Here is a 22,592-nt window from a genome sequence, read left to right on the forward strand (position 1 = left end):
AAGTTCCGAAGTTGCTGAAGTTCCGAAGTGTCAAAGTGCCGAAGTGCCGAAGTTGCGAAGCACAGTATTGCCTAAGTACTAATATACTTACCCAGCGAAAGAAGAAAAATTTTACATTGTATACAATTTTAAATAAAAAGTATACAAACATAGTCAGGATTCACCTGTAAGCATTTGCAACACTTACAACAATCAAGTAACATACATTCATATAAAATGTAAGTTACTTGGCCAGTCAATGTAATGAATAAGTAGATAACTCCCTAATTCCCGTGGCATTAGGGAGCTATCTACTAAAAGGCTGAAAGACCTAAATTGGTCTTTCAGACAATTTTACTAATACCAAGTAAAGATTACTTGGTATTAGTAAATGATGACCCTACTCGCTATACCGCGAGTAGGGGCATGTCTATTAAACAGTGAGCAGCCTGTGGCTGCTCACTGTTAAAAAAAAAAAAAAAAAAAGGTTCCCCTTACCAATCCCCCACCCCTGAGGGGCGTGTGGGGGCCCTAAATTATAATAAGGGGGGGGGACCTAATGTCCTCCCCCCTGGCCCCCACCCCTGAGCGGTGGGTGGGGGCCATAAATTATAATAAGGGGGGACCTAAGGTCCTCCCCCCTGACCCCCACCACTGACCGGCGGGTGGGGGCCCTAAATACTAAAAAGGGGGGGACCTAAGGTCCTCCCCCCTGACCCCCACCCCTGAGCGGCGGGTGGGGGCCCTAAATACTAATAAAGGGGTGGGACCTAATGTCCTCTCCCCTGGCCCCCACCCCTGAGCGGTGGGTGGGGGCCCTATATACTAATAAAGGGGGGGGGACCTAATGTCCTCCCCCTGGGCCCCACCCCTGAGCGGCGGGTGGGGGCCCTAAAAAAAATGTGTGTGTCCCCCAGGTGACTAGGGGTCCCCAAACCCCTAGTCACCCCCTACCCCCCCCCCCCCCCAAAAATGATCCCCCTACCTACCCCCCTCACCCTAAAAATAATGAGAGGGGGACCTTTAACTAAGAACCTGTAAAAAAAAATAACTTACCATTCGATGTTTTCTTTCTTCTAAAAATCTTCTTTTTTCAGCCCCAAAAAAGGCCAAATAAAAAACCATAATAACCGACGCAATAGAAAAAAAAAATTGAGGGCAAAAAAAATAATCCTTCTTCACCCATGGAGGGCTCCTCGCAGACTGAGCTCTGCAGGGCAGGGGAAGGCTTATAAAGCCTTGCCCCGCCCTTCAATTAGGCTCAGAGCACTCTGATTAGTGGGTTTAAGCCATCCAATCAGAGTGCTCTGACAGGTAAATGAAGAGACTGACGGGTAAGTCTCTACATTTACCTGTCACAGCACTCTGATTGGTTGGTTTGAAATCCACCAATCAGAGTGCTCTGCGTCATTTTACACAGCGTGGGAAAGTTCTTTGGAATTTGGGGACCCCTAGTCACCTGGGGGGTCATTTTTTTTAGGGCCCCCACCCACCGCTCAGGGGTGGGGGCCGGGGGGGAGGACAATAGGTACCCCCCTATTGGTATTTAGGGCCCCCACCCACCCTCAGGGGTGGGGGCCAGGGGGGAGGACATTAGGTCCCCCCCTTTATTAGTATTTAGGGCCCCCACCCGCCGCTCAGGGGTGGGGGCCAGTGGGGAGGACATTAGGTCCCCCCCCTTATTTTACTCTAGGGCCCCCACCCACTGTTTAGTGGTGGGGGCCAGGGGGGAGGACTTTAGGTCCCCCCCCTTATTTTACTCTAGGGCCCCCACCCACTGTTTAGTGGTGGGGGCCAGGGGGGAGGACTTTAGGTCCCCCCCTTTTACCATTTAGGGCCCCCACCCACCGCTCAGGCGTGGGGGCCAGGGGGAGGACATTAGGTCCCACCCCTGATTAGTATTTAGGGCCCCCACCCGCCACTCAGGGGTGGAGGACAGGGGGGAGGACATTAGGTCCCCCCCCCTTATACCAATTTAGGGCCCCCACCCGCCGCTCAGGGGTGGGGGCCAGGAGGAGGACATTAGGTCCCCCCTTATTAGTATTTAGGGCCCCCAATATGTCCCCCCCATCGTTTTACTTTAGGGCCCCCACCCACTGGGGGGGGCCTATTTTTTTTTATTTTTTTTTAAACAGTGAGCAGCCGCAGGCTGCTCACTGTTTACTAGACATGCCCTTACTCGCGGTATAGCGAGTAGGGGCAAAATTTACTAATACTAAGTCATTTTTACTTAGTATTAGTACATTTGTCTGAAAGACCAATTTAGGTCTTTCAGCCTTTTGGTAGATAACTCCCTAATACCGTGGGAATTAGGGAGTTATCTACTAAGCGGCTGCAATAGACATGCCGAAGTCCCGAAATTCCGAAGTTCCAAAATGCCGAAGTTCTGAAGTGTCGAAGTGCCGAAGTTGCCGAAGTTCCGAAGTGCCGAAGTTCCGAAGTTGCCAAATTTCCGAAGTGTCGAACTGCCGAAGTGCCGAAGTTCCGAAGTGTTGAAGTGCCGAATTCCCGAATTTACGGAATGCCGAACCGAACCGAAAATTTTCCCCATGCACATGCCTAGCAGGAAATGCTGTACCTTGAGTCTTTTGTGGAACTAGTATTAGAGTCTGGTAATGTGATACCCATTTATAAATTTCACCTTTTTCTGCTGGGCCTATCCAATTCTATGTGCACTGATGCAGTTCCCATATTTAGTAGATGTTTTGTCCAAAAACATAAAAGTAAGATAGAATGCAGATCTGCTAAGGAGTTACATAGTATCAATTGCAATTACACTCGAGATTTCTAAGGTTCCACCGGAGACACTTTAAATAAAAAAAATGCCATTCCCAGAAAGGACAAAATGCTGGACCAATTGAGAGTGGAAATATTTATTGATAAATGTAATTTAAATAAGTACAGGGTGCTCCTAAAGTTTTTACCATCTATCTTTTTCTATTGATTTCAATATTTATCAATACATATTCATCACATTGAAGTGACTGTGCAACTTGGAATTCCCATTTCTGGATTTAAAGAGAACCTGTCCTGAGTTTTAAAGATAAATTTAACTATTCAGATGTGGATTCACTACAATTCCAGTTTAGTGAATAATCCTGTATAACAATGTTACAAAACAGAAAATTAAGCAGATACTGTTCTAAAATCTACCACAAGGGGGTGGCCTACATCCGTCTTTTTCGTTTACTTACCATTTCGTTCTATTTTTATTTAGAGTGGATAAAATATTTCCATTCTACATTTTTAATTAACATAATTAATTTAATAGTAAGAGCAATAGTAAGAGCAATAAACTGCTAGTAAACAGTTTATAGGCACATAACACCAAAAACCCAACTGAGTGTCTATATATAGACTCTGGGTGGTATGTATATTTTCTGTATTCCTCATTCTTGGGTCCTCTACTAGAGGCCCGGGTGTCCGAGGGTTCTGAATAGTATCTTAGCTGTTCCTAGAACAGTGATTCCCACATGGAATCTGCTGAAGCCTCTCCCTTAACTTGGAGGTCACAGTACCGAGTGTTCCTATCACAACTGGGACTACTACTTCCTTCACTATCCACATCTTATCTTTCAGTCCCTGGTACCTTCTCATGTTCCTTCTTCCTGACCACCACAGCAGTCTTTCGTTCCTTGACTACCAGCACAATGTCAGGCTGGCCACTGCTTGCTTATCTGTTTGGAACTGAAAGTGCCACAGCATCATTCTCAGCTACCTTTGTGGTATCTCCTATCCATAATTTTGGTACACAAACCCAGGAATATTGTAGTGCCCCCCCCCCCCCCCCACACTTCAGGAGAATCTTAGTGAGTAGGTTCCCGGGTCTTAATATCCAGCTCTTCTAGTGACCAGCTCTTCACTTGGTTATTATTCCTGGGTACTTGATGACTGGTAGGGCTTGTTCTTGCCATAGAGCTAGGACTTCATGACCTCTCTCAGCTTAATGTAGTTGTTCTGGTGTCTACAGCCTAAGCCTTCAGGCATTTTAATGTAAACACTGCATGTTCAGAGAAAAGGCAATTTTTACATTACTGCCTAGGAGCACATCTAGTGGCACAGAGTCTCTGCCTGAGGCACTGAACGTTCCCATAGAGATGCATTGATTCTTTGTATCTCTATGAAGATAAACTGATTGGGGCAGCGCTGCATTTTGTCATGCATGCATGCATAATAGCCTCCCAATGGTGTCCTATGGATTGGATTGAATGGGATCATCAAATTAGATGATCTCAGCCATGGATGCAAAGCGGGGACGGGACAATGAGACCCACGCTGCACTGGAAAAAATGTGAGTTTAACACCCTTTTTATGGGGTAAAGGGGCTGGACACCTAAACGGCACATTTAGAACTATAGTGTCAGGAAAACATGTTTGTATTCCTGACACTATAGTGTACCTTTAACCATTGCTAGCAGTTTTCCTGTCTAATCTAGTCCGATGGTAATCTTTGGCACTTCAGCTGCTGTGGACTACATTTCCCAAGATGCTCAAGCAGTCACATTGACGCCATCGTTTTTTTATATGTAATATTGCCTACCTTAATTACCAACCCATTCCTGAAACATTATATGCATATATTTCTAAATGTATTAGACATATAAACGTATATTTCTGTTATGTTATAATAATGCACCTTTGCAAAGGATGACACTCAAAGCACCTCACATACTGCTAGTGTTATAACTATAATCATTTACAATGGGACTTTATGAGCTTAAATATTACTTTCTAATCCACATTATGCTTCAGGCAGTGATTTTTTTTTTATGTTCGTTAAGGATATTTTGTATCGAAATACAGCTTAAACCCACGCGTCTGTTTTAATTGACCTTTTTCATTGATTTTTCACTGGTTACAACGGAGATAGCGAGACGGATTGCACGACATTGTCTGGTTGATCGCTTGGGAAGACTTCTGCTGGCTGGTGAGCTGACTCATCTGCGTTCCTTCATCGTAAAGGAGATAAACTTCTTCCCTGGATAATGATGTTACAAACCCAGCCCCGAACACAAGACAATGGATCATGGACATGAAGCCTTCTTCTGACAGAAGGCAGATGCTCACTGTGGCTTCTGCACTAACTTCTAAATGCCATTTCCCTTTAGTATTCACAATGCTTTTTTTCAGCTGACATTCCCCTCCTGAGTTTGAGAAATAGCGATGAGGAAAATCAGGTCTTGATGTATGTCTCAGGAAACCTGAATCAGGAATTCTAAAGGCACCCTTTCCTCCACCCAAAATATAAAACCAACTAAAATACATGTATGCAGAAAGATAGATCCTGCTCTCACTCCCATCACTACTGGGCAGCAGCAAAGACTACAGTACACATCAGCCCCAATATATAGTAAAAACCTTAATCCCTATGTATTTTTAAAACAAATGGAGTTTTTTTTTGTTACCTCCAATGGCCATGAGAGGATGAGCCCACCTGCCAACGTCAAGGCAGACCCCCCCTAGGTGGGTCCTAACTCTAACCATTCACCTTGCTTCCTTGAGCCTCTGGCAAAAATATCTCTAATGAGACAGAAAGGGGTATTTTTTATATACACCCCTATATATTTATTAACCCTTAATAGGGAACGCATGGGATTGGCGGCAGCATTGTAACAAAGCTGTGTGATACAAAAAGTGGATACAAATGCAGAAAGATAAGTCCTGCGCTCACTCCCATCACTACTGGGCAGCAGCAAAGACTACAGTACACATCAGCCCCAATGTATAGTAAAAACCTTAACTAATTTTTAGTTACCTCCAATGGCCATAAGAGGATAAGCCCACCTGCCAACATCAAGGCAGACCCCCCTAGGTGGGTCCTAACTCTAACCATTCGCAGGGAACTTGTTTTTTTAAAATACATGCATGTGTATGCATTGTAGAAAAAAAAAACGGTCCTGAAAAAAACCCTGCAAGTTTCACAAATAAAGTGAATCCACTCTCTTCACCACCTCCTAAAACAGGCATAGACAACTTTCAGCACTCTAGATGTTTTGGACTACACCTCCCATGATGCTTTGCCAGCATTATGGGTGTAAGAGCATTATGAGGGGTTGTAGTCCACAACATCTGGAGTGCCAAAGGTCGCCTATCCCTGTAAACAGTGGCAGAACTACCGTGGTCACTCCAGGGGCCCAGCCGCCCTGCAACCATGTAACACAGCCCCGGCGGTTCACGTTCAGGGGCCCATCGGGTGGCCCATGCTGTTAGGGCAACCCGATGGCAATGAATTTCCAGGGGGCCTTGTCAGCGCTGCAGCGCTTTAACAGCAAGACCGGGCCCCCTGTGATGACATCAGAGCTGGGATGAAGTGACTGCCCTGCAATTTTTGCACCGGGGCCCCATGGTTTCTAGTTACGCCTCTGCCTGTAAAATATACATTATTTTAATTACAACCAATTTTTGACACTAAGTTATTTAAAGGAACACTGCAGCTTTAGGAATACAAAACTGCTGCTGCGTGCTCCGCCTCCCGCGGCCCTCCTTTAAGTAAAAGTGTTCCCTATCAAGACACTTGAGATGAGTAAAGGCAAAAAAAAAAAAAGGTACTAAATAAAATAAATAGATAACCAAACACCAAATAGGTGAATAATAGAAATATTATACAACCTGAGACAGCAATACAACATATTCTGTAAAATAAGTAAAAATATATATGGTGTAGTATGTAAGATATAGATATCAAGGTGAGGGTGGTAGATAACTCACTAGATGGATATGTATTCAGGCATTTCTCCCATACATAGGGTCAGGAAAGTAGATGGATTCTCTCCAGATAAGGACATCTGGAATATAACATACTGGAGGCATTGTGTGGAAGAGGTATCTACCTTCTATCACGTGGAGGAGTTGACGAAGCTGGTTAGGCTCTTGGCCAGGGCAAAAGAGCTCTACAGACTAGTAACCTTTGCATGTTGTGTCTTCCTAAAGTAAAACTATGACCGTGGATATATTCCAGATATAATGCACAGGGGGGCTCATAAATGGAAATCCAAAAGGCTAGATTTATAAACTGACATATTTACTATCAGAGTGCGTGTGTGCGTGTGTGTGTGAATATGCATGCGTGTGTTTTGCCTTTCTTATTTGCTTGCATTTTTAGTACAAGCACCATAGTGTCTGCTTTTCTTACCAGGCAGCAAACACATTGACAAACAGATATAATCACAGATTTAATGACATATAATCTAATATGCTGAAATATATGTAATTGGGTCTTGCCTGATGTGTATTTTTCTGGACAGCAAATGAGAGAGACAATGTATCCATTTGCTTATTCTCTTTATCTATCTATGTCTATCTATCATCTATATATCAATCGTCTATCTATCTGTCTGTTAATCATCTGTCTATCAATCATCTTTCTATCTATCCATCTATATATCTATCTATCCATCTATCTATCTATCAATCTATCTATCTATCTATATATCTATCTATCCATCTATCTATCTATCTACTTATCTTCCTATCTATCTATCTATCTATCTATCTATCTCTCTATCAATCATCTATCTATCAATCATCTATCTATCACTCATCTATCTATCTAGCTATCTATCTATCGACCTACCTATCTGCCTGCCTGTCTAAGTATCTATCCATCATTATCTATACATCTGGATATCTGACTGTCTATATGTCTGTCTCTGATCTAGCAAGCTCTTATAGATCGGTCTATCTATCTATCTATCTATCTATCTATCAATTATCTATCTATCTATCTACCTTTCTACTTACCTTTCTATTTATCTATATATTTATCTATCCATCTATCTATCAATTATCTATCTATCCATCTATCTATCAATCATCTATCTATCTATCTGTCTCTCTGTCTGTCTATCTATCTATCTATCAATTATCTAGCTATCTATCTACCTATCTACTTACCTTTCTATCTATCTATCCATCTATCTATCAATTATCTATCTATCAATCATCTATCTATCTATCGACCTACCTTTCTTCCTGTCTGTCTAAGTGTCTATCCATCATTATCTATACATCTGGAAATCTGACTGTCTATATGTCTGTCTCTGATCTATCAAGCTCTTATAGATCTGTCTATCTATCTATCTATCTATCTGTCTCTCTGTCTGTCTATCTATCTATCTAACTACTGTATATCTATCTACCCACACCACTCTGTCTATCCACCTCTCTCTATCTATACATATCTCTCTCATATTTTGTCTATCCATCTCTCTCTCTCACCACACGCTCTGTCTATCTCTCTCTCTCCACACACTCTGTCTATCCGTCTCTCTCACCACACACTCTGTCTCTCTCTCTCACACTCTGTCTCTCTCTTTCTCTCTCTCATACATACACACTCTGTCTCTCTCTCTCACTCTGTCTATATGTCTCTCTCACACACTCTCTCTCTTACACACACTCTGTCTATTTCTCTCCCTCACACACACACTCTGTCTCTCACACACACACACACATCTCTCCTCTTTCTCTCAAACTCTGTCTATCTCTCTCTCACACACTCTCTCTCTCTCTCTCTCCCTCACACATACACACTCTGTCTCTCTCTCTCACTCTGTCTATATGTCTCTCTCACACACACTCTCTCTCTTACACACACTCTGTCTATTTCTCTCCCTCACACACACACACTCTGTCTCTCTCTCTCTCTCTCTCTCTCTCTCTCTCTCTCTCACACACACACACATCTCTCCTCTTTCTCTCAAACTCTGTCTATCTCTCTCTCACACACACACAGTCTGTCTGTCTCTCTCTCTCTCACACACACACATTCTATCTATCAATCTATCTATCCATCTCTCTCTCTCTCACACAAACACTCTGTCTATCCATCTCTCTCTCACACTCTGTCTATCCATCTCTCTCTCTCTCTCTCTCTCTCTCTCTCAATCACTCAGTCTATCCATCTCTCTCTCTCTCTCTCTCTCTCTCTCTCTCTCTCTCTCTCTCACACTCACTAACTCTGTCTATCCACCTTTCTCCCTACATTCCTACTTCCATCCTGTCTCACTCCTCCATTCACAAAGGGAATGCACCTGCAGCCCGACAGGGGAGGAAGGCTGAGGGAAAGGGGAGCAGAAAGGAGGAGAGGAGAAAAGATGAGAGAGAGGAGAGCTGATAGGAGGAGAGGAGAGCAGAGTACAGAGCTATGAATGTGGAGATAAGAGACAGAGAGTGGGGCTGTGCAGGGTGATAAGGAAGATGCGCTGAGGAGGAGGAGGAGGAGGAAGAAAGCCCAGCTAGAAGCTGAGGTATGGGAGGTGCCTGCTCTGTACCCAGCCAGCCCAGCCTCCAGCTCACACAGCACCACACATAGACACTGCTGGAGACAGGCTGGGACAGACAGACAGACAGGGCAGGGAGGAGGACACACAGACCCTGGCAGGGGGAGACTCACCTTAAAAAGAATACAAGGTTAGACAGCCCCCAGGAGCAACAGAGGAGATCACCATTCAAGGAGGAGAATCAGACACACAGACAGACAGACAGAGTGCCGGGAGGACAGAGCAGACATGGAGGGATCTTCATTTGGTGCTGGTCGGGCAGGAGCCGGCTTTGACCCTGTTGAATTTCTCAAGCAGCCCCAGACCATCCTGAGGATCCTGTCCTGGGTAAGAGCCTGCATGGATTGTGTGTGGACCTGTCCTTGGTCAGACCCCTGGTCCATCAGCAGATCTCAGACCAACAACCTGGGGGCTGGTAAAATGGGGTGTCTACGTTGGGACTGGTAAAATGGGGTGTCATTAGATTGGGGTTGGTAAAATGGGTTGTCATTACACTGGGGTTGGTTGAATGTGGTGTCATTACATTGGGGCTGGTAAAATGGAGTGTCATTACATTGGGGCTGGTAAAATAGGGTGTCATTAGATTGGGGTTGGTATAATGGGTTGTCATTACACTGGGGTTGGTTGAATGTGGTTTCATTACATTGGGGCTGGTAAAATGGAGTATCATTAGATTGGGGTTGGTTAAATGGGATGTCATTAGATTGGGGTTGGTTGAAGGGGTGTCATTACATTGGGTACTGGTAAAACGGGGTGTCATTACATTTGGGTTTTTAAAATACGGTGTCATTAGATTGGGGTTGGTAAAATGGGTGTCATTAGATTTAGGCTGGTAAAATGGGGTGTCATTACATTGGGGTGCAGAGGTAGGTGTCTTGGTAAGTGATCTGGGGAGCATGGCTGGAATCTCATGGTAAAGGGGAGATTTAATTTAATTGGGGGTGACTTGTCTTGGTAAATGGGGTGTCATTAGATTGGGGATCAGGTGCTTTGCCTTGTAGTGTTAATAAATGGGGTGTCATTAGGTTGTGGTTCAGGAACGGATATGGATGGCTAAAGGAGAGATGTCTTTAAATTGAGGTGAAGATATGTGTCTTGTTATGGTATAGGGGGAATTTAATTTGATTGGAGAGCAGCCTGTCTTGGTAAATGGGTGTTCATAAACTGGGGTTGAGGAAGTGCTTGTTTTGGTAAAGGGGTGCCATTAGATTGAGGAGCAGGGATGGATTCTGGGGTGACAGATTGGGGTGTACTTATGGATTCTCATATATAAAGGGGAATTGTTATTAGATTGGAGTGCAGGCATGTCCTGGTATGGTAAAGGGGGATTTCATTAGATTTGGGTTTAGAATGTGTTTGTGTCTTTAAAGTGGGTGTCGGTAATTGGGGGGTTGTTTTGATAACATGGTGTCCTTATATTGGGGTGCAGTGCTTGCTTCTGTAAAACATTATACATTGATTTGCAGGGAGTCTTATTTTCATACAAGTGTGTAATGTATTTGGGGTTTAATATCCAGTCTATCACGGGGTGTTATTAGATTAGGTGTTTTGATATATTTATAGATATCAATATATGGGGTACATATGTGGGCTGCTTGGATAAATGAGAATGCCAATAGATTTGGGTGGAGATGAGGTTTGCTTGGTAAATGGGTATGCTAATAAAGTGGGGTGGCTTGTTTTAGTAAGTGGGGATGCTGATATTATGCATAGTGGGGTGCAGAGTTTTTTGGTTTTGTTTTTTATAAACATGGATGTCTGTTTACCAGGATGTCTGCTGAGATTGGAGTGCAGGGAGGGATAATGTCGCTAAAGGGATGATGACATATTTACTATCACACTGTCTAGATATTTTGAGGAAATAAAAGCCTCTGTATTACCGTATTGTTAATTAGTTACTCAATGTATTTTCTCCAGACAGGTATTGTGTTATCCTTGTGATAATTAGAATTTGATGTGAACTCTACATGTAATTTTGACCCTGGACCATAGTCCTTCCTTGGCTGTCTATATAGGATCTCCCATTTATCACCTCAGTTCTGGGCCTTGTAAAAGGATTGAGCCCTTGAATACTGAATGTCTATACCAGGGTTTAGGTCAAATCTTTGCTCTCTTACCCATTTTCTGTGGGTGGTGCCTTCTAACCAAGGACCAAAAGAAGTACCCACTGTTGACCATTTTTATATTTACATTTATCTTACCAAAAAAATCAGCATATTGTACAATTTAAATATTACATTATTATTAATATTATTATATGTTTAAATAAAGCGACGTAATTTTGCGTGTATACATTGTATATATTTTTTCATACACACACACACATATATATATATATATATATATATATACACACATATACATTTTTTTTTTCTATTTTCAAGATATGTATTTTTTTATTATTATTAAATGAATCACTACCATTTTGCTTAAGCGGTGCTGCACATTTTCAGTTTTTGTGTTTGACTGAGCGGAATGGGTGTTGCAGTCCCTGATCAGTAGGGGAGGGTTTTTCATTTTCTCAGCCCTGAGCTAAAGGGATGGGGCCGGGGATCAGAAGGCATTGCAAAGCTGCTATGTGCACAGCACACATAAGTAGCCTCTGCTCTTCCAGTTGACGTGGACCATAACTACTAGAACACTCTGCTAGTCCACACCAGCAGCAGGAGAGCCAAAGGGTGTCAGTAAATGCTGTACAGTGTATAATGCAAAGGGGATTTATTCAATAAACACCAAAATGAAGGGAATTAAAAGATAATTGCAATGTTTTGGAAAAAATAGCCAGACCTTGCCTATACCTGAGATGAAGATTTTTTTATTTATTTTTTTCGAATCAGAACAATTTTGCCTAAATGTTGCATTTGGCGTTTCAATTTACTTCAGTTTGGGTAATTACTGACTAAACCTTGATTGTGTGAAAATCCTTTTTTTTGGACAAAAACATTGTACAGGCCACCTATGATTCCTGCTCCAGTCACTTTCTAATATCGTGACTGTTCTGCTTTCGGTTTTAAGCCTTGCATGTGATAAATATCTCTATATGCTTTTATAACAAGCTCTGTATTGAGGTGTGCTTGAACCATGAAGTTGCTGCTATTAACTGTTTGTTAGCTTTTTTATTTATAGCTACCTGTGCTTTGGCTAGCATTTGTTGGGTGTGACTCGTGAATGCAGTCTTTAAATTCTTACAAGATTTTGGAAGTGGCAACATTATGTAACATGTAAATATGTTCTCAATATAACTCATAATTAACAATAATATGTGTTGTCCGTCCATCCATTCTGAGTTCATTGGATCATGGAATACATGGTTGCAAGGTCCACCTTGTTAACTCCACATTCTTTAATCCCTGACAAAATGAGACATTGTGCCCTGTTCACCATTATAAATCTATAGATAAATACACTTGAAAAACAACAATTACTTTAAGGGGTTAAAGCTCTGGTGCTGTAGTCCAACCAGGATCTTGCGCCCCCATGCAAAGCCAATGGCTGATGTCAGAACTTTTGTTAGAGTAGACTAAGCTTGATTGAGGGGCCTAGTTTTAGAAAAAAGGCATTTTTCAAAAAAGTCCCAAAATGTAGGATTATTAGCTGTGATTTTCAGCCATCAATAAAAGGAGGGAGGTTGGAAAGTGCATATATATTCATGCTAGACTTTCATTTTTTTTCTATAGTAAAGACAAAAGAGAATTGGGGCACACCCGAGACATGCATTCTGCAGGAATGATGCTGTCGCCGTTACCAAAACTCATACATAATACAGATTAAGGAACAGCGCAACTGCATTTTTTTGAATTGCGTTTATCACTTGAATTTTGCATTATTTATATATATTCACAATGCTCTAACAACTGATTATTGAAATACACTTTAGATTATTTAGTACTAACATTATTTAATTCGTCTCCCACGTTTGCAATTAGTGTAGGACCCACCGATATTGGGGTACTGTAAAGTGGTGGTGGGCTTAACACAATATGGCCGTATGGTAGAACTGAATACGCATTTGTTTGCTGAGATATGGGATTTTAAGTAGCCTTATAACATTTATAACAACATCTTTAATCTGTATTATGACATTTGTTTCCAACAAATGACCTCTCATCAGTCCTAACCATGCCATCAGATTTTTTTTTTGTTTTTGTTTTTTTGGAGGGGGTAAAGAGGTGCTAAAACTGTGAGTGTCCAGCCTCACCTGCTCTAATGAACCAGCCACCTCAGAAGGCTTTGGGAACAGACTGTGACTAACTTTATATAGGATAAAAAAAATACTTCATGCAAGACAGCAATGGTGTTAATGCAGCCCTGCCGTAAACCATTCGTACCACATCTGGTCAGCCGGCGTAAGATGATGGTTAAGGACGAAGAAGTCAGCACAACATTGTAGACACACAAGTAAGGGTACGGATTCCAGGGTCCCCAACTTAGGCCTAATTTCAGCATAAGAAAACTAAAAAAGATATGTCTGCAACAGCCTAAGTTCTGTGACTGATGACCTTTATTGCACCACAAGTGTACACAGCAAATGTTCCGGACAAAGCTAGTCATTGTCAAGAACAAATTTTGATCAAAACATTGCTAGGTCCTTTTGCAGTGGAATAACGTTTACCGGTCTCAGAACTCACCAAGTGTTGCGGGGTCTTCTATATTATTTTTGTTACACTTGGATGAAGACCAAATTATTAGCTAGATACAGTTAGGATGAGGTCTAGGAGAATGAGTTCAGTAGCCACCTACCCAGCATAGCTGACACTCATTATTTCCAAGTGTTGTTTGCACGTATTGGCAGGTAGACAGAATCTGAGAAGGTGACTTTACAAAGAGGTCTTGAAGATTAAAAGGCCTCATATTAATTTGCATCCCATAGAGCACTTAGCAAATCTGTTAGAACTACAGTAGAAAGTCAGTGGTTGAAGTGTAACAAGGCAGGAAATAGATACAACCTGCAAGAAACATAGATAGACCTGATATGACATGAATGTAGTGTCGATTGATGAAGACAGTCCTCTGCTTACTTGGAACTGGCTGCGCTTTCTCTAGGTGTCCACATTCCTACATGCAGTAGATATAAGAAAAATATAAAGAAATAATCGAAGTGCACTCAACCCTTCATCAAGGAATCCAGGGTGCTCCAATGGACAGGTCCCAGTACCAAAGTGGACCAAATATAAAATTATAAATTGTAGAAAGTAATCCAGGCACTCCAATGAATTCCAAAGTATAGGCAATTTATTAGAACCAGAAGCTACACAGCAACGTTTCAACCCCTCAGGGTCTTTATCAAGCTTGATAAAGACCCTGAGGGGTTGAAACGTTGCTGTGTAGCTTCTGACCCTTGATAAAGACCCTGAGGGGTTGAAACGTTGCTGTGTAGCTTCTGGTTCTAATAAATTGCCTATACTTTGGAATTCATTGGAGTGCCTGGATTACTTTCTACAATTTATAAGTAGATATAAGAAAAGACTCACAACACCAGTAAATGATTTTTTAAGGGTTGTCTATTCCATTAAAGGGGACCCGACATGTTATGACCTTGCCTTGTCTCAGGCTTAACAAAGAGTCCACTATGGGTTGAAACATTTCCAGGTCCACATTGTCGTAAATAACACTCACAAATCATATACCGGTATTACTTGTCTGTCTCTGTGTTTACTTTTATGGTGTGAATACAGGTAGGGTGTATATGTTGTTAGGTGTCTTCAGGGTTTCAGCTACCACTCATTCTGCCTCTGTAGTGGAAACCAATATATTTACTAAACTGAGTTTACCTGTGCTACTATATCTGACAATCAGGCTGCAGCTTAGCCATTTCATAATTTCACTGTTAGTGGTGATCTCGAACTTCCTTACATTTAACAAAACAATATAGTGACAGTCATATGCCCCAAATGGGGTTTATTTACAAATATGATGTAAATAACAGCCCAACTGCTGTAATTCTTAAATTGAGTTTGAAGTAAAATAAAGTGTATCAGAAGGAGTTGCTCTTGCAAAAACATCATATTGGGGTCATCTCTCACTCAAGCTTGTCGATTTTCTGCAACATAAACTGAAGAACACAATATACAGTTTGACTTTTTTTTAAAAAAAAACTTTATAGTGATCTAGCATAGTACATTCTGAGGCCTCTGAAGCAAAATGTTATTGTACAATTGGGGCAACTGGTATGTACCTTGCTGACGTTAAATCTTATACCACTTACACCTGTCTTGTTACTCCTACTGAGTGGCCAGTAAGCACCCCCCTTAGTCTACCCCTTTGAGTTGGACGTCTCAACCTGATTAGAAGAGAATTAATTCAGACGACTTGTAAGTTAAAGGAGCACTCTAGTGTCTGTCAGGAATACAAATATGTATTTCTCACACTATAGTGTCAAACGAACTATTTAGGTCCCCTGCCCACCGTAGATCGCAGTGAAAAGGTGATTTTAATCAGCTTTTCGCCCATACTTCCCCAATCTTGCTTCGTTTGGCTCCGCCTCCATGATTGAGATCATCAGTCTTGATGATCTCAGCCAATCCAATGCTTTAATTTAGGAAAGCATTAGGAGGCTATTGCACATGTACAGCAAAACGCCGCGCTGAGTTTTGCATCAGTGCATCTCTATGGGGGCGTTCAGCGTCTCCATGCAGAGCGTGGAGTTGCTGAATGTAGGTGCTTCACATAGTGCACCTCTAGTGGCCGTCTGAGTGATTGTCACCAGAGACGTTACTGGGCAGCAATGTAAACAATGGCATTTATCTGAAAAGGTAGCGTTTACATTGAAAAGCTTGCAGGGGCAGCCTATAGACACCATTTTGCTGTAGTGGTTCTGGTGAGTATAGTGTCCCATTAATTTACCAAAGTTCCTCGTATAATACATCTTGTTTATCAAGAGGTTAAAACGGGCAGCCAAAAGGTAAATCCGTATGATTTTTTTTTACCAGCCTCTTGAGAGCAGCAGGTCTTCATCTGCTGGGGATCTACTTTTTGGCATCTCCTGGCATAAAGCACTGTTAGATCCAGTGCAATCAATAGTGTCGGCTGCAGTCCCAGACTCCGGAACACCAGCAGTAAAATATTTAGCATTGCATCCTCTGCTAATTAAACAAACTGCCTTAAAGGACCACTATAGGCACCCAGACCACTTCAGCTTAATGAAGTGGTCTGGGTGGCAGGTCCAGCTAGGTTTAACCCTTTTTTCTATAAAACTGCTATGTTTATAATAGGGTTAATCCTGCCTCTAGTTGCTGTCTCATTGACAGCCGCTAGAGGCGCTTCTGCGCTTCTCACTGTGATTTTCACAGTGAGAAGACGCCAGCGTCCACAGGAAAGCATTGAGAATGCTTTCCTATGGACTGGGTGAATGCGCGCGCGGCTCCTGCCACGCATGCACATTCAGCCGAGGAGGAGGAGAGGAGTAGGAGAGCTCCCCCGCCCGGCACTGGAGAAAGAAGTAAGTTTAACCCCTTCCACCCCCTAGAGCCCGGCGGGAGGGGGACCCTGAGGGTGGGGGCACCCTCAGGGCACTATAGTGCCAGGAAAAACGAGTATGTTTTCCTGGCACTATAGTGGTCCTTTAACAGTGAGGCATTAGGCATAAAGAACCGAAAACATGTATCATATGATATCAGCTACGGTAACTTGTAATTACTAGAAAAGCAGGCAAGTTTCCAAAGTTATATAACATATATTAAATTATGGGTGACATTTAATTGACAGAACTGGTTTTGAAATGATCATATGTTGAAAATCCCCTAATCATTGCCAATAAAATGTGCAACTAATGTGAAATAAAAGTAAAACCAAGTTGATATTTCAAGGAAGCAAAATCTAAATCTAGGTCTATTCAAATATTTGTTGAGTGATTCGTGTTATTCGTGTGTGATATAAATCATTCTTTTTGTGCTTTCTCCTAACCAGGGATATAAGCTTCCTGGTGTCAGTGAATACAAGGTCATTTGAATGTCACAATGAAAAGGCTGTTTACGCACCATAAGCACTACAGCTCACTGTTGTGGTTATGGTACTGTAAGTCAGTGGGTGCTGGGGTTGGGTCAACCCAGTGCTGTGAGGTTATTGCTGCTGTCCATGTTTGGGCAGATTTGTACGGATAATTACGAAGAGTCATTCCAGCTTATTAGTGAGGCTGAAGATAGGGCAGCCATGGGTGCGAGAGGGAGACCCATTTTTTTTGGCAATTCATTCCATAACACTTTCATATAAAGTTACGGGTGGCACCCCTAGACTTACATCACCATAACCACTGCAATAAGCTGTAGTGACTGTGGTGTGTAGAGTGTCACTTTAGCACATTTAAAGGAAAACTAAAAATGGAATTGGTTAGAACACCCATAACATGCAAATATTGAAAGTAGTGTTGCTGTACATTCATACAAAACAAGGGAACTGTGTACACTACTAGTCCATTATCGGAACACATGGTTTCATTGCTGTTACATTTCGTATCATGGGCAGGAAGTCCTGTGGTTTGTTCTCGGAATCCCTCGTGAAGTGATAGTGAGTGGTTATGGTGTTATTTTAGCCTATTTTAGAGTTCTTGTCTTTTGCACAAATCACGTAGTCTCTCTGAATGCGACTAGACACCATTTTGGTTCACATTTTCCTTCTTCAGTCCCCCCTTCATTTTTTCTCCAATCTGGTTCCCTTTTCTGCCTTATTAGTGTGTTGCTTCCTTCACCCCAGTCCCTCTTTCTTTATCTGTGATTGTTCTCCCCATATAAAACTCTCTCTATCCCTTCTCTCCGTATAAAACTCTCTCTATCCCTTCTCTCCGTTTAAAGCTCTCTCTCCGTTCTCTCTGTATAAAATGCTCTCTATCCCTTCTCTCCGTTTAAAGCTCTCTCTCCGTTCTCTCTGTATAAAACTCTCTCTATCCCTTCTCTCCATTTAAAGCTCTCTCTCTGTTCTCTCTGTATAAAAAGCTCTCTATCCCTTCTCTCCGTTTAAAGCTCTCTCTCCGTTCTCTCTGTATAAAACTCTCTCTATCCCTTCTCTCCATTTAAAGCTCTCTCTCCGTTCTCTCTGTATAAAATGCTCTCTATCCCTTCTCTCAGCGGAAGGGGAGGGAGGTCAAAGGCGGTGGGCTGAAAAGAGGACATATGAATATTGATTAGGGATAGTAACTTTGTTCTTTGATTTCTATTGTATGAAAAGAGGACATGGCCAGCATGGGGCGGCGGACATGACACGACTAGCTGTCTGGCCAGTTTTGCAAAGGAACTCTTTCTTGTTCTGGATTGGGTAATGAATCTGCCTGAGGTGTCGTTACATCTACAGACTCCAAGTACCATAACCACTTCAAATCAATGTTCTGGTCATAATGCGTGGAGTACCTCTTTAACAACATACTCCTAAGCTGCCCCTCAACTTTATTTCAAACAGTTTGCTGGGAAAAGCCATGGTTTGTATCAGATAGGGACCACCCAAATGTCATTGATAAGGTGGAATTGATACGTCCACCTTCAGTGTCAGTGTTATTCATCTTGGACTATACTGATTGGCTGAGAGTGGGATGGGTTAACCGTTACTAAATTATTTCATATTAAAGCAGAGGTGATTCCAGGTTAATCGAGAACATAACTACTCTATCCCACTAACCACATCAGTCATTTTCCACATCATCCCACTATGTCTATGCCCCAATTCTTTCATATTGCTGAACCTTGTAACGGCACATTTAAGACCATAATTTATTCAGTCCTCTATGATTGATGGCTACACTGTGAAAAGACACTGACAATGGTTCACCACCACTGCTACAATGTAATCTCTCAGCTGCTGATCTTATAATTCCCAGAATTCTAAAGAATGTGTCAGGCCAATGCCTGTCTGCAATGTAACAGCCGAGATATTTGGACCTCGCAGGCTTCCTTTAAATGTTCTCACTAATATACTAAGCAGGTGTACTAAGTGCAATAGGGACACTGTATCCAGATCACTTCAATTAGATGAAGTGGTCTGGGTGCCTATAGTGTCTCTTTAAAGGACAATGTTATTGTATACTTTTTTTATGATTTCAATTTTCATTGGAACTTTTAGTGAGTGAGCACAGAAAGGTTCCTCAAACCAAGATAAAAATAACATCTGGATTTATCAAAGAAGTAATGATGGTCCAGGCACTCGAGTTCAATCCAGTGGGCAGATTTTATTGGAACAGAATCAAAACAACTCTTCGGCCAACAACAGGGCCTTTGGCAAGCTTGACAAAGGCCCAGTTGTGGGCCGAAACGTTGTTTTGGTTCTGCTCCAATAAAATCTGCCCACTGGATTGAAGTCGAGTGCCTGGCCCATCATTACTTTTTTTGCAAATCCCATTGTAAAGAATTGGCCAACCTCAGGCCTGGTTGCCCCTTGGGATCCAGGAAATTGTGCGCTATCCATATTGGTAATTGTATGGATTTATCAAAGATTCGCACATTAGGGATATACTAAAGAGTGTAGGTTTTTAATGTGTTGGTGAATAGTAGAATATTCAAATAGTTCTATTTTTTTAATATATCAATGCAGTTATAAAATGTACAAATAGGCCACTGTTTGACTATTGCAAATTACTACTAGTGTATTAAAAAATGCATTCATTGTTAACAGTTGTCTTTGTTTATTTTGTGTTTTATAAATACATAACTCCCAACTTTGGGAAATGGGGATGGGGGCCAAGTGGCGGTTCTGTCCTGAAAAGCGAGGAGTCTGCAGAAAGCATGAATGTGCCTCCAAATGGGGTGAGTTTGTCCCGTGGTCCAGCTGACTCACAGCCTTCCTCAGGCTATGACTTATGTCCGGTTCCTGATGTAAGTGCTTCAACCACCATCGTTATCTGATTGCCTTTACTCTACGCCGTGCCTTGCAATGTGTTCTGGCGACGTTTCCCTGGGGTCCCCAGATAAAGGACACAGATAGAAATTTGGGCTAAAAAGTGCTCCTATTAGTGCTATATAAATCAAATTTACTTTAGAAAACTATACAACACATATTTATTAAAAATTAAATGTCTTGTCTTGTCCGATTCCTCATAAGATTTTTTTCTTTTTTTTGCTTTAAATTTCTCGATTTAAATCATGAGAGTAAGAACCAGGGGGAAACTCCCCTCCTAAATTTACCATGGGTAAGCTGTTCTGACAGCCTTATATTTACAATTTTTGTTCCTAAAGCATTATACTAATATGCATAAAGAATTGCATGCTACTATATTGGCACAGAAATGAAGATTCAGTAGTCTGCATAATATTTGGGTCATGGTCCTATGGGCGGTAAGAGTCTAATCTTACTGGTTTTTCAGGTCAGCTAAATTCATTCCTGAGGGTGTATATAAGGGGAAAAAATACATTTCACGTTTCTAATTTTTAACTATCTCTTGACATATTTCATGATATAAACCAATTTTGGTCAACTTTAAAGGACGACAAACACAAATTGGCACTTCTTGGTTTTTTAAAAGTTTATTACATTTAATGATAGACAATGATATTTATTTAAATCATGTATATTGAATTTTTTTAGATTTTTTTTTTTTATCAGACTGAGCAGCCATGTTGGGTTAGACTCTACTGTTATCTGACGAACCGCTGCTAAACGTACCTGGGCTGCTGCTTTTATTGCTCTGTGTGAAACATGTGATGGCTGTTGTCCTTTAAGACAGTTTTTTGGGGGGTCTATTAATTTGCTTTGGAAGAGAGTTCCAAACTTTAGGCCAGTATAACAGATTGAAAAAAATATCTCCAGTTCTACTTAAAGGGACACTGTAGGCACCCAGACCACTTCAGCTCATTGAAGTGGTCTGGGTGTACTTCCCCTGTCACACTTAGTCCTGAAATTTAAATCACTGCAGTTTTTGAGAATGTTTACATTGCAGCACTTGGACAGCCTCTAGTCTAGTGGCTGTCTACCAGACAGTTACTCGTGGCACTTCTGGGGTTTTACCGGACTTTAGGATGCCTGACAGTGGATGTTCTCACACTATGCATGAGGACATTCAGCATTAGTAAAAATCCAATAGGAAAGCATTGATTCAATGCTTTCCTATACGGAAGGCCTAATGCACGGTTCCCAGCAATGCCCAGTTCTATTTCTATGCAGCAAACAGAGAAATTAACTTGTCTATCGGGTTTCCATTCTATTCCTCTGCAGCGAGACTGTAAATATCAAAACCCCCCATCCCTTCTCCCGTACTCTAAAGCTACCTCTGCAGGTCAGTTGTTATGGTTGCATTCTAGCAGTCGAGAATGTAAAAGTAGGGCACAAACCACAAGGATTCTATGCAGTAGTGCCCTGCACATTCCTCTGTTATACAAATGATTGGTATATTAGCATTATGCCTACATACAGACATTAATTTTACTTTTTTTGGGTGGCATTTGCGGGAATCTGCACTCCCAAGAATGCCATCAAGTTCCTTAAAAACTGCATTTCACCAAATGTTATTGCAGCTTTTTTGTTACGATTTCAGATCGTGGATGAAAACAGTTTGCATAAAATAACATTTTGGCATTCTGAACAGTAATCTATCCCAACAAAAATTCTGTTACATCCTACGCGTATGTGCTAGTTATGTGTCCCATATTTTCAATAAATGTTATGCTATTTTGTTTTTTTTTAATGGAACGATACGGATAGCGAATGTAATTAATGATTTCAAACACTAAAAGAACTGTCTTGGGTGATACTAGAGTAGGTTTATCTGCCAAGATTGCTCTGCTCCAGTCATCAAAAGTAAATAAACTGCTTGAATACAGGTGAGTCATTGACAAACATGTTCAATAAAATAAGAACATTTACAAATTCAATTCTCTATATCATCATGTATTATTGTAAGCCATATCCCCAGAGTTTTCCAATTATATCTCCTCTAATGCCTTGGGGTATTTAAACACTTTAAGAGCCCTAGAGACTGGCTGACATATAACTCCCTACGTGATACGATGGTATACATGGATATGAAGACTTAAAGTTTGGCTGTGCATCATGGGAAAATTAATTTCACAAACATTGTCAGTGACAAGGACAGACAATAATGTCTTGAATATAAACAGGGCACGGATTTAATGTGTTCCAATGCTAGGATATACATAGGGGGCTTCTGTTTTGTAGTTTACTATAGTAACAACAGTGACAACCATGTTCTTCAAATCTTGATACTTCTGTTAGGGATATATCTGAAAACAATGTATCCAGCTCGGAACTGAGGAACATTCCATGCACCATAACCACTACAGTGCACTGTAGTAGATATTGTGCCAGGAGTTCCCAGGCGCCACCCACCCAGTTTTGACTTCCAATCTGGGACACCACTTTCTGCCTCAATTACCGCCTACAGCAGGGCATGGAGCTCTC

At 41.6% G+C, this 22,592-nt stretch overlaps 1 protein-coding gene and 1 long non-coding RNA gene across 2 annotated transcripts in view; both read left to right on the forward strand.

Moving 5' to 3' along the window:
• Positions 1 to 22,592, forward strand: part of LOC134571854 (uncharacterized) — a 618,817-nt gene that overhangs the window by 249,385 nt on the left and 346,840 nt on the right. The gene's annotated exons all lie outside the window — the stretch shown is intronic.
• Positions 9,160 to 22,592, forward strand: part of SYNGR3 (synaptogyrin 3) — a 53,308-nt gene continuing 39,875 nt past the window's right edge. The window contains exon 1 of the mRNA XM_063430483.1: positions 9,160 to 9,587. Coding sequence (XP_063286553.1) covers positions 9,489 to 9,587 — 99 coding nt within the window. The 5' untranslated portion in view covers positions 9,160 to 9,488. The remainder of the gene's footprint in view (positions 9,588 to 22,592) is intronic.

This window comes from Pelobates fuscus, chromosome 8 (genome assembly GCF_036172605.1).
Source record: "Pelobates fuscus isolate aPelFus1 chromosome 8, aPelFus1.pri, whole genome shotgun sequence".
In the NCBI taxonomy this organism is placed as follows: Eukaryota; Metazoa; Chordata; class Amphibia; order Anura; family Pelobatidae; genus Pelobates; species Pelobates fuscus.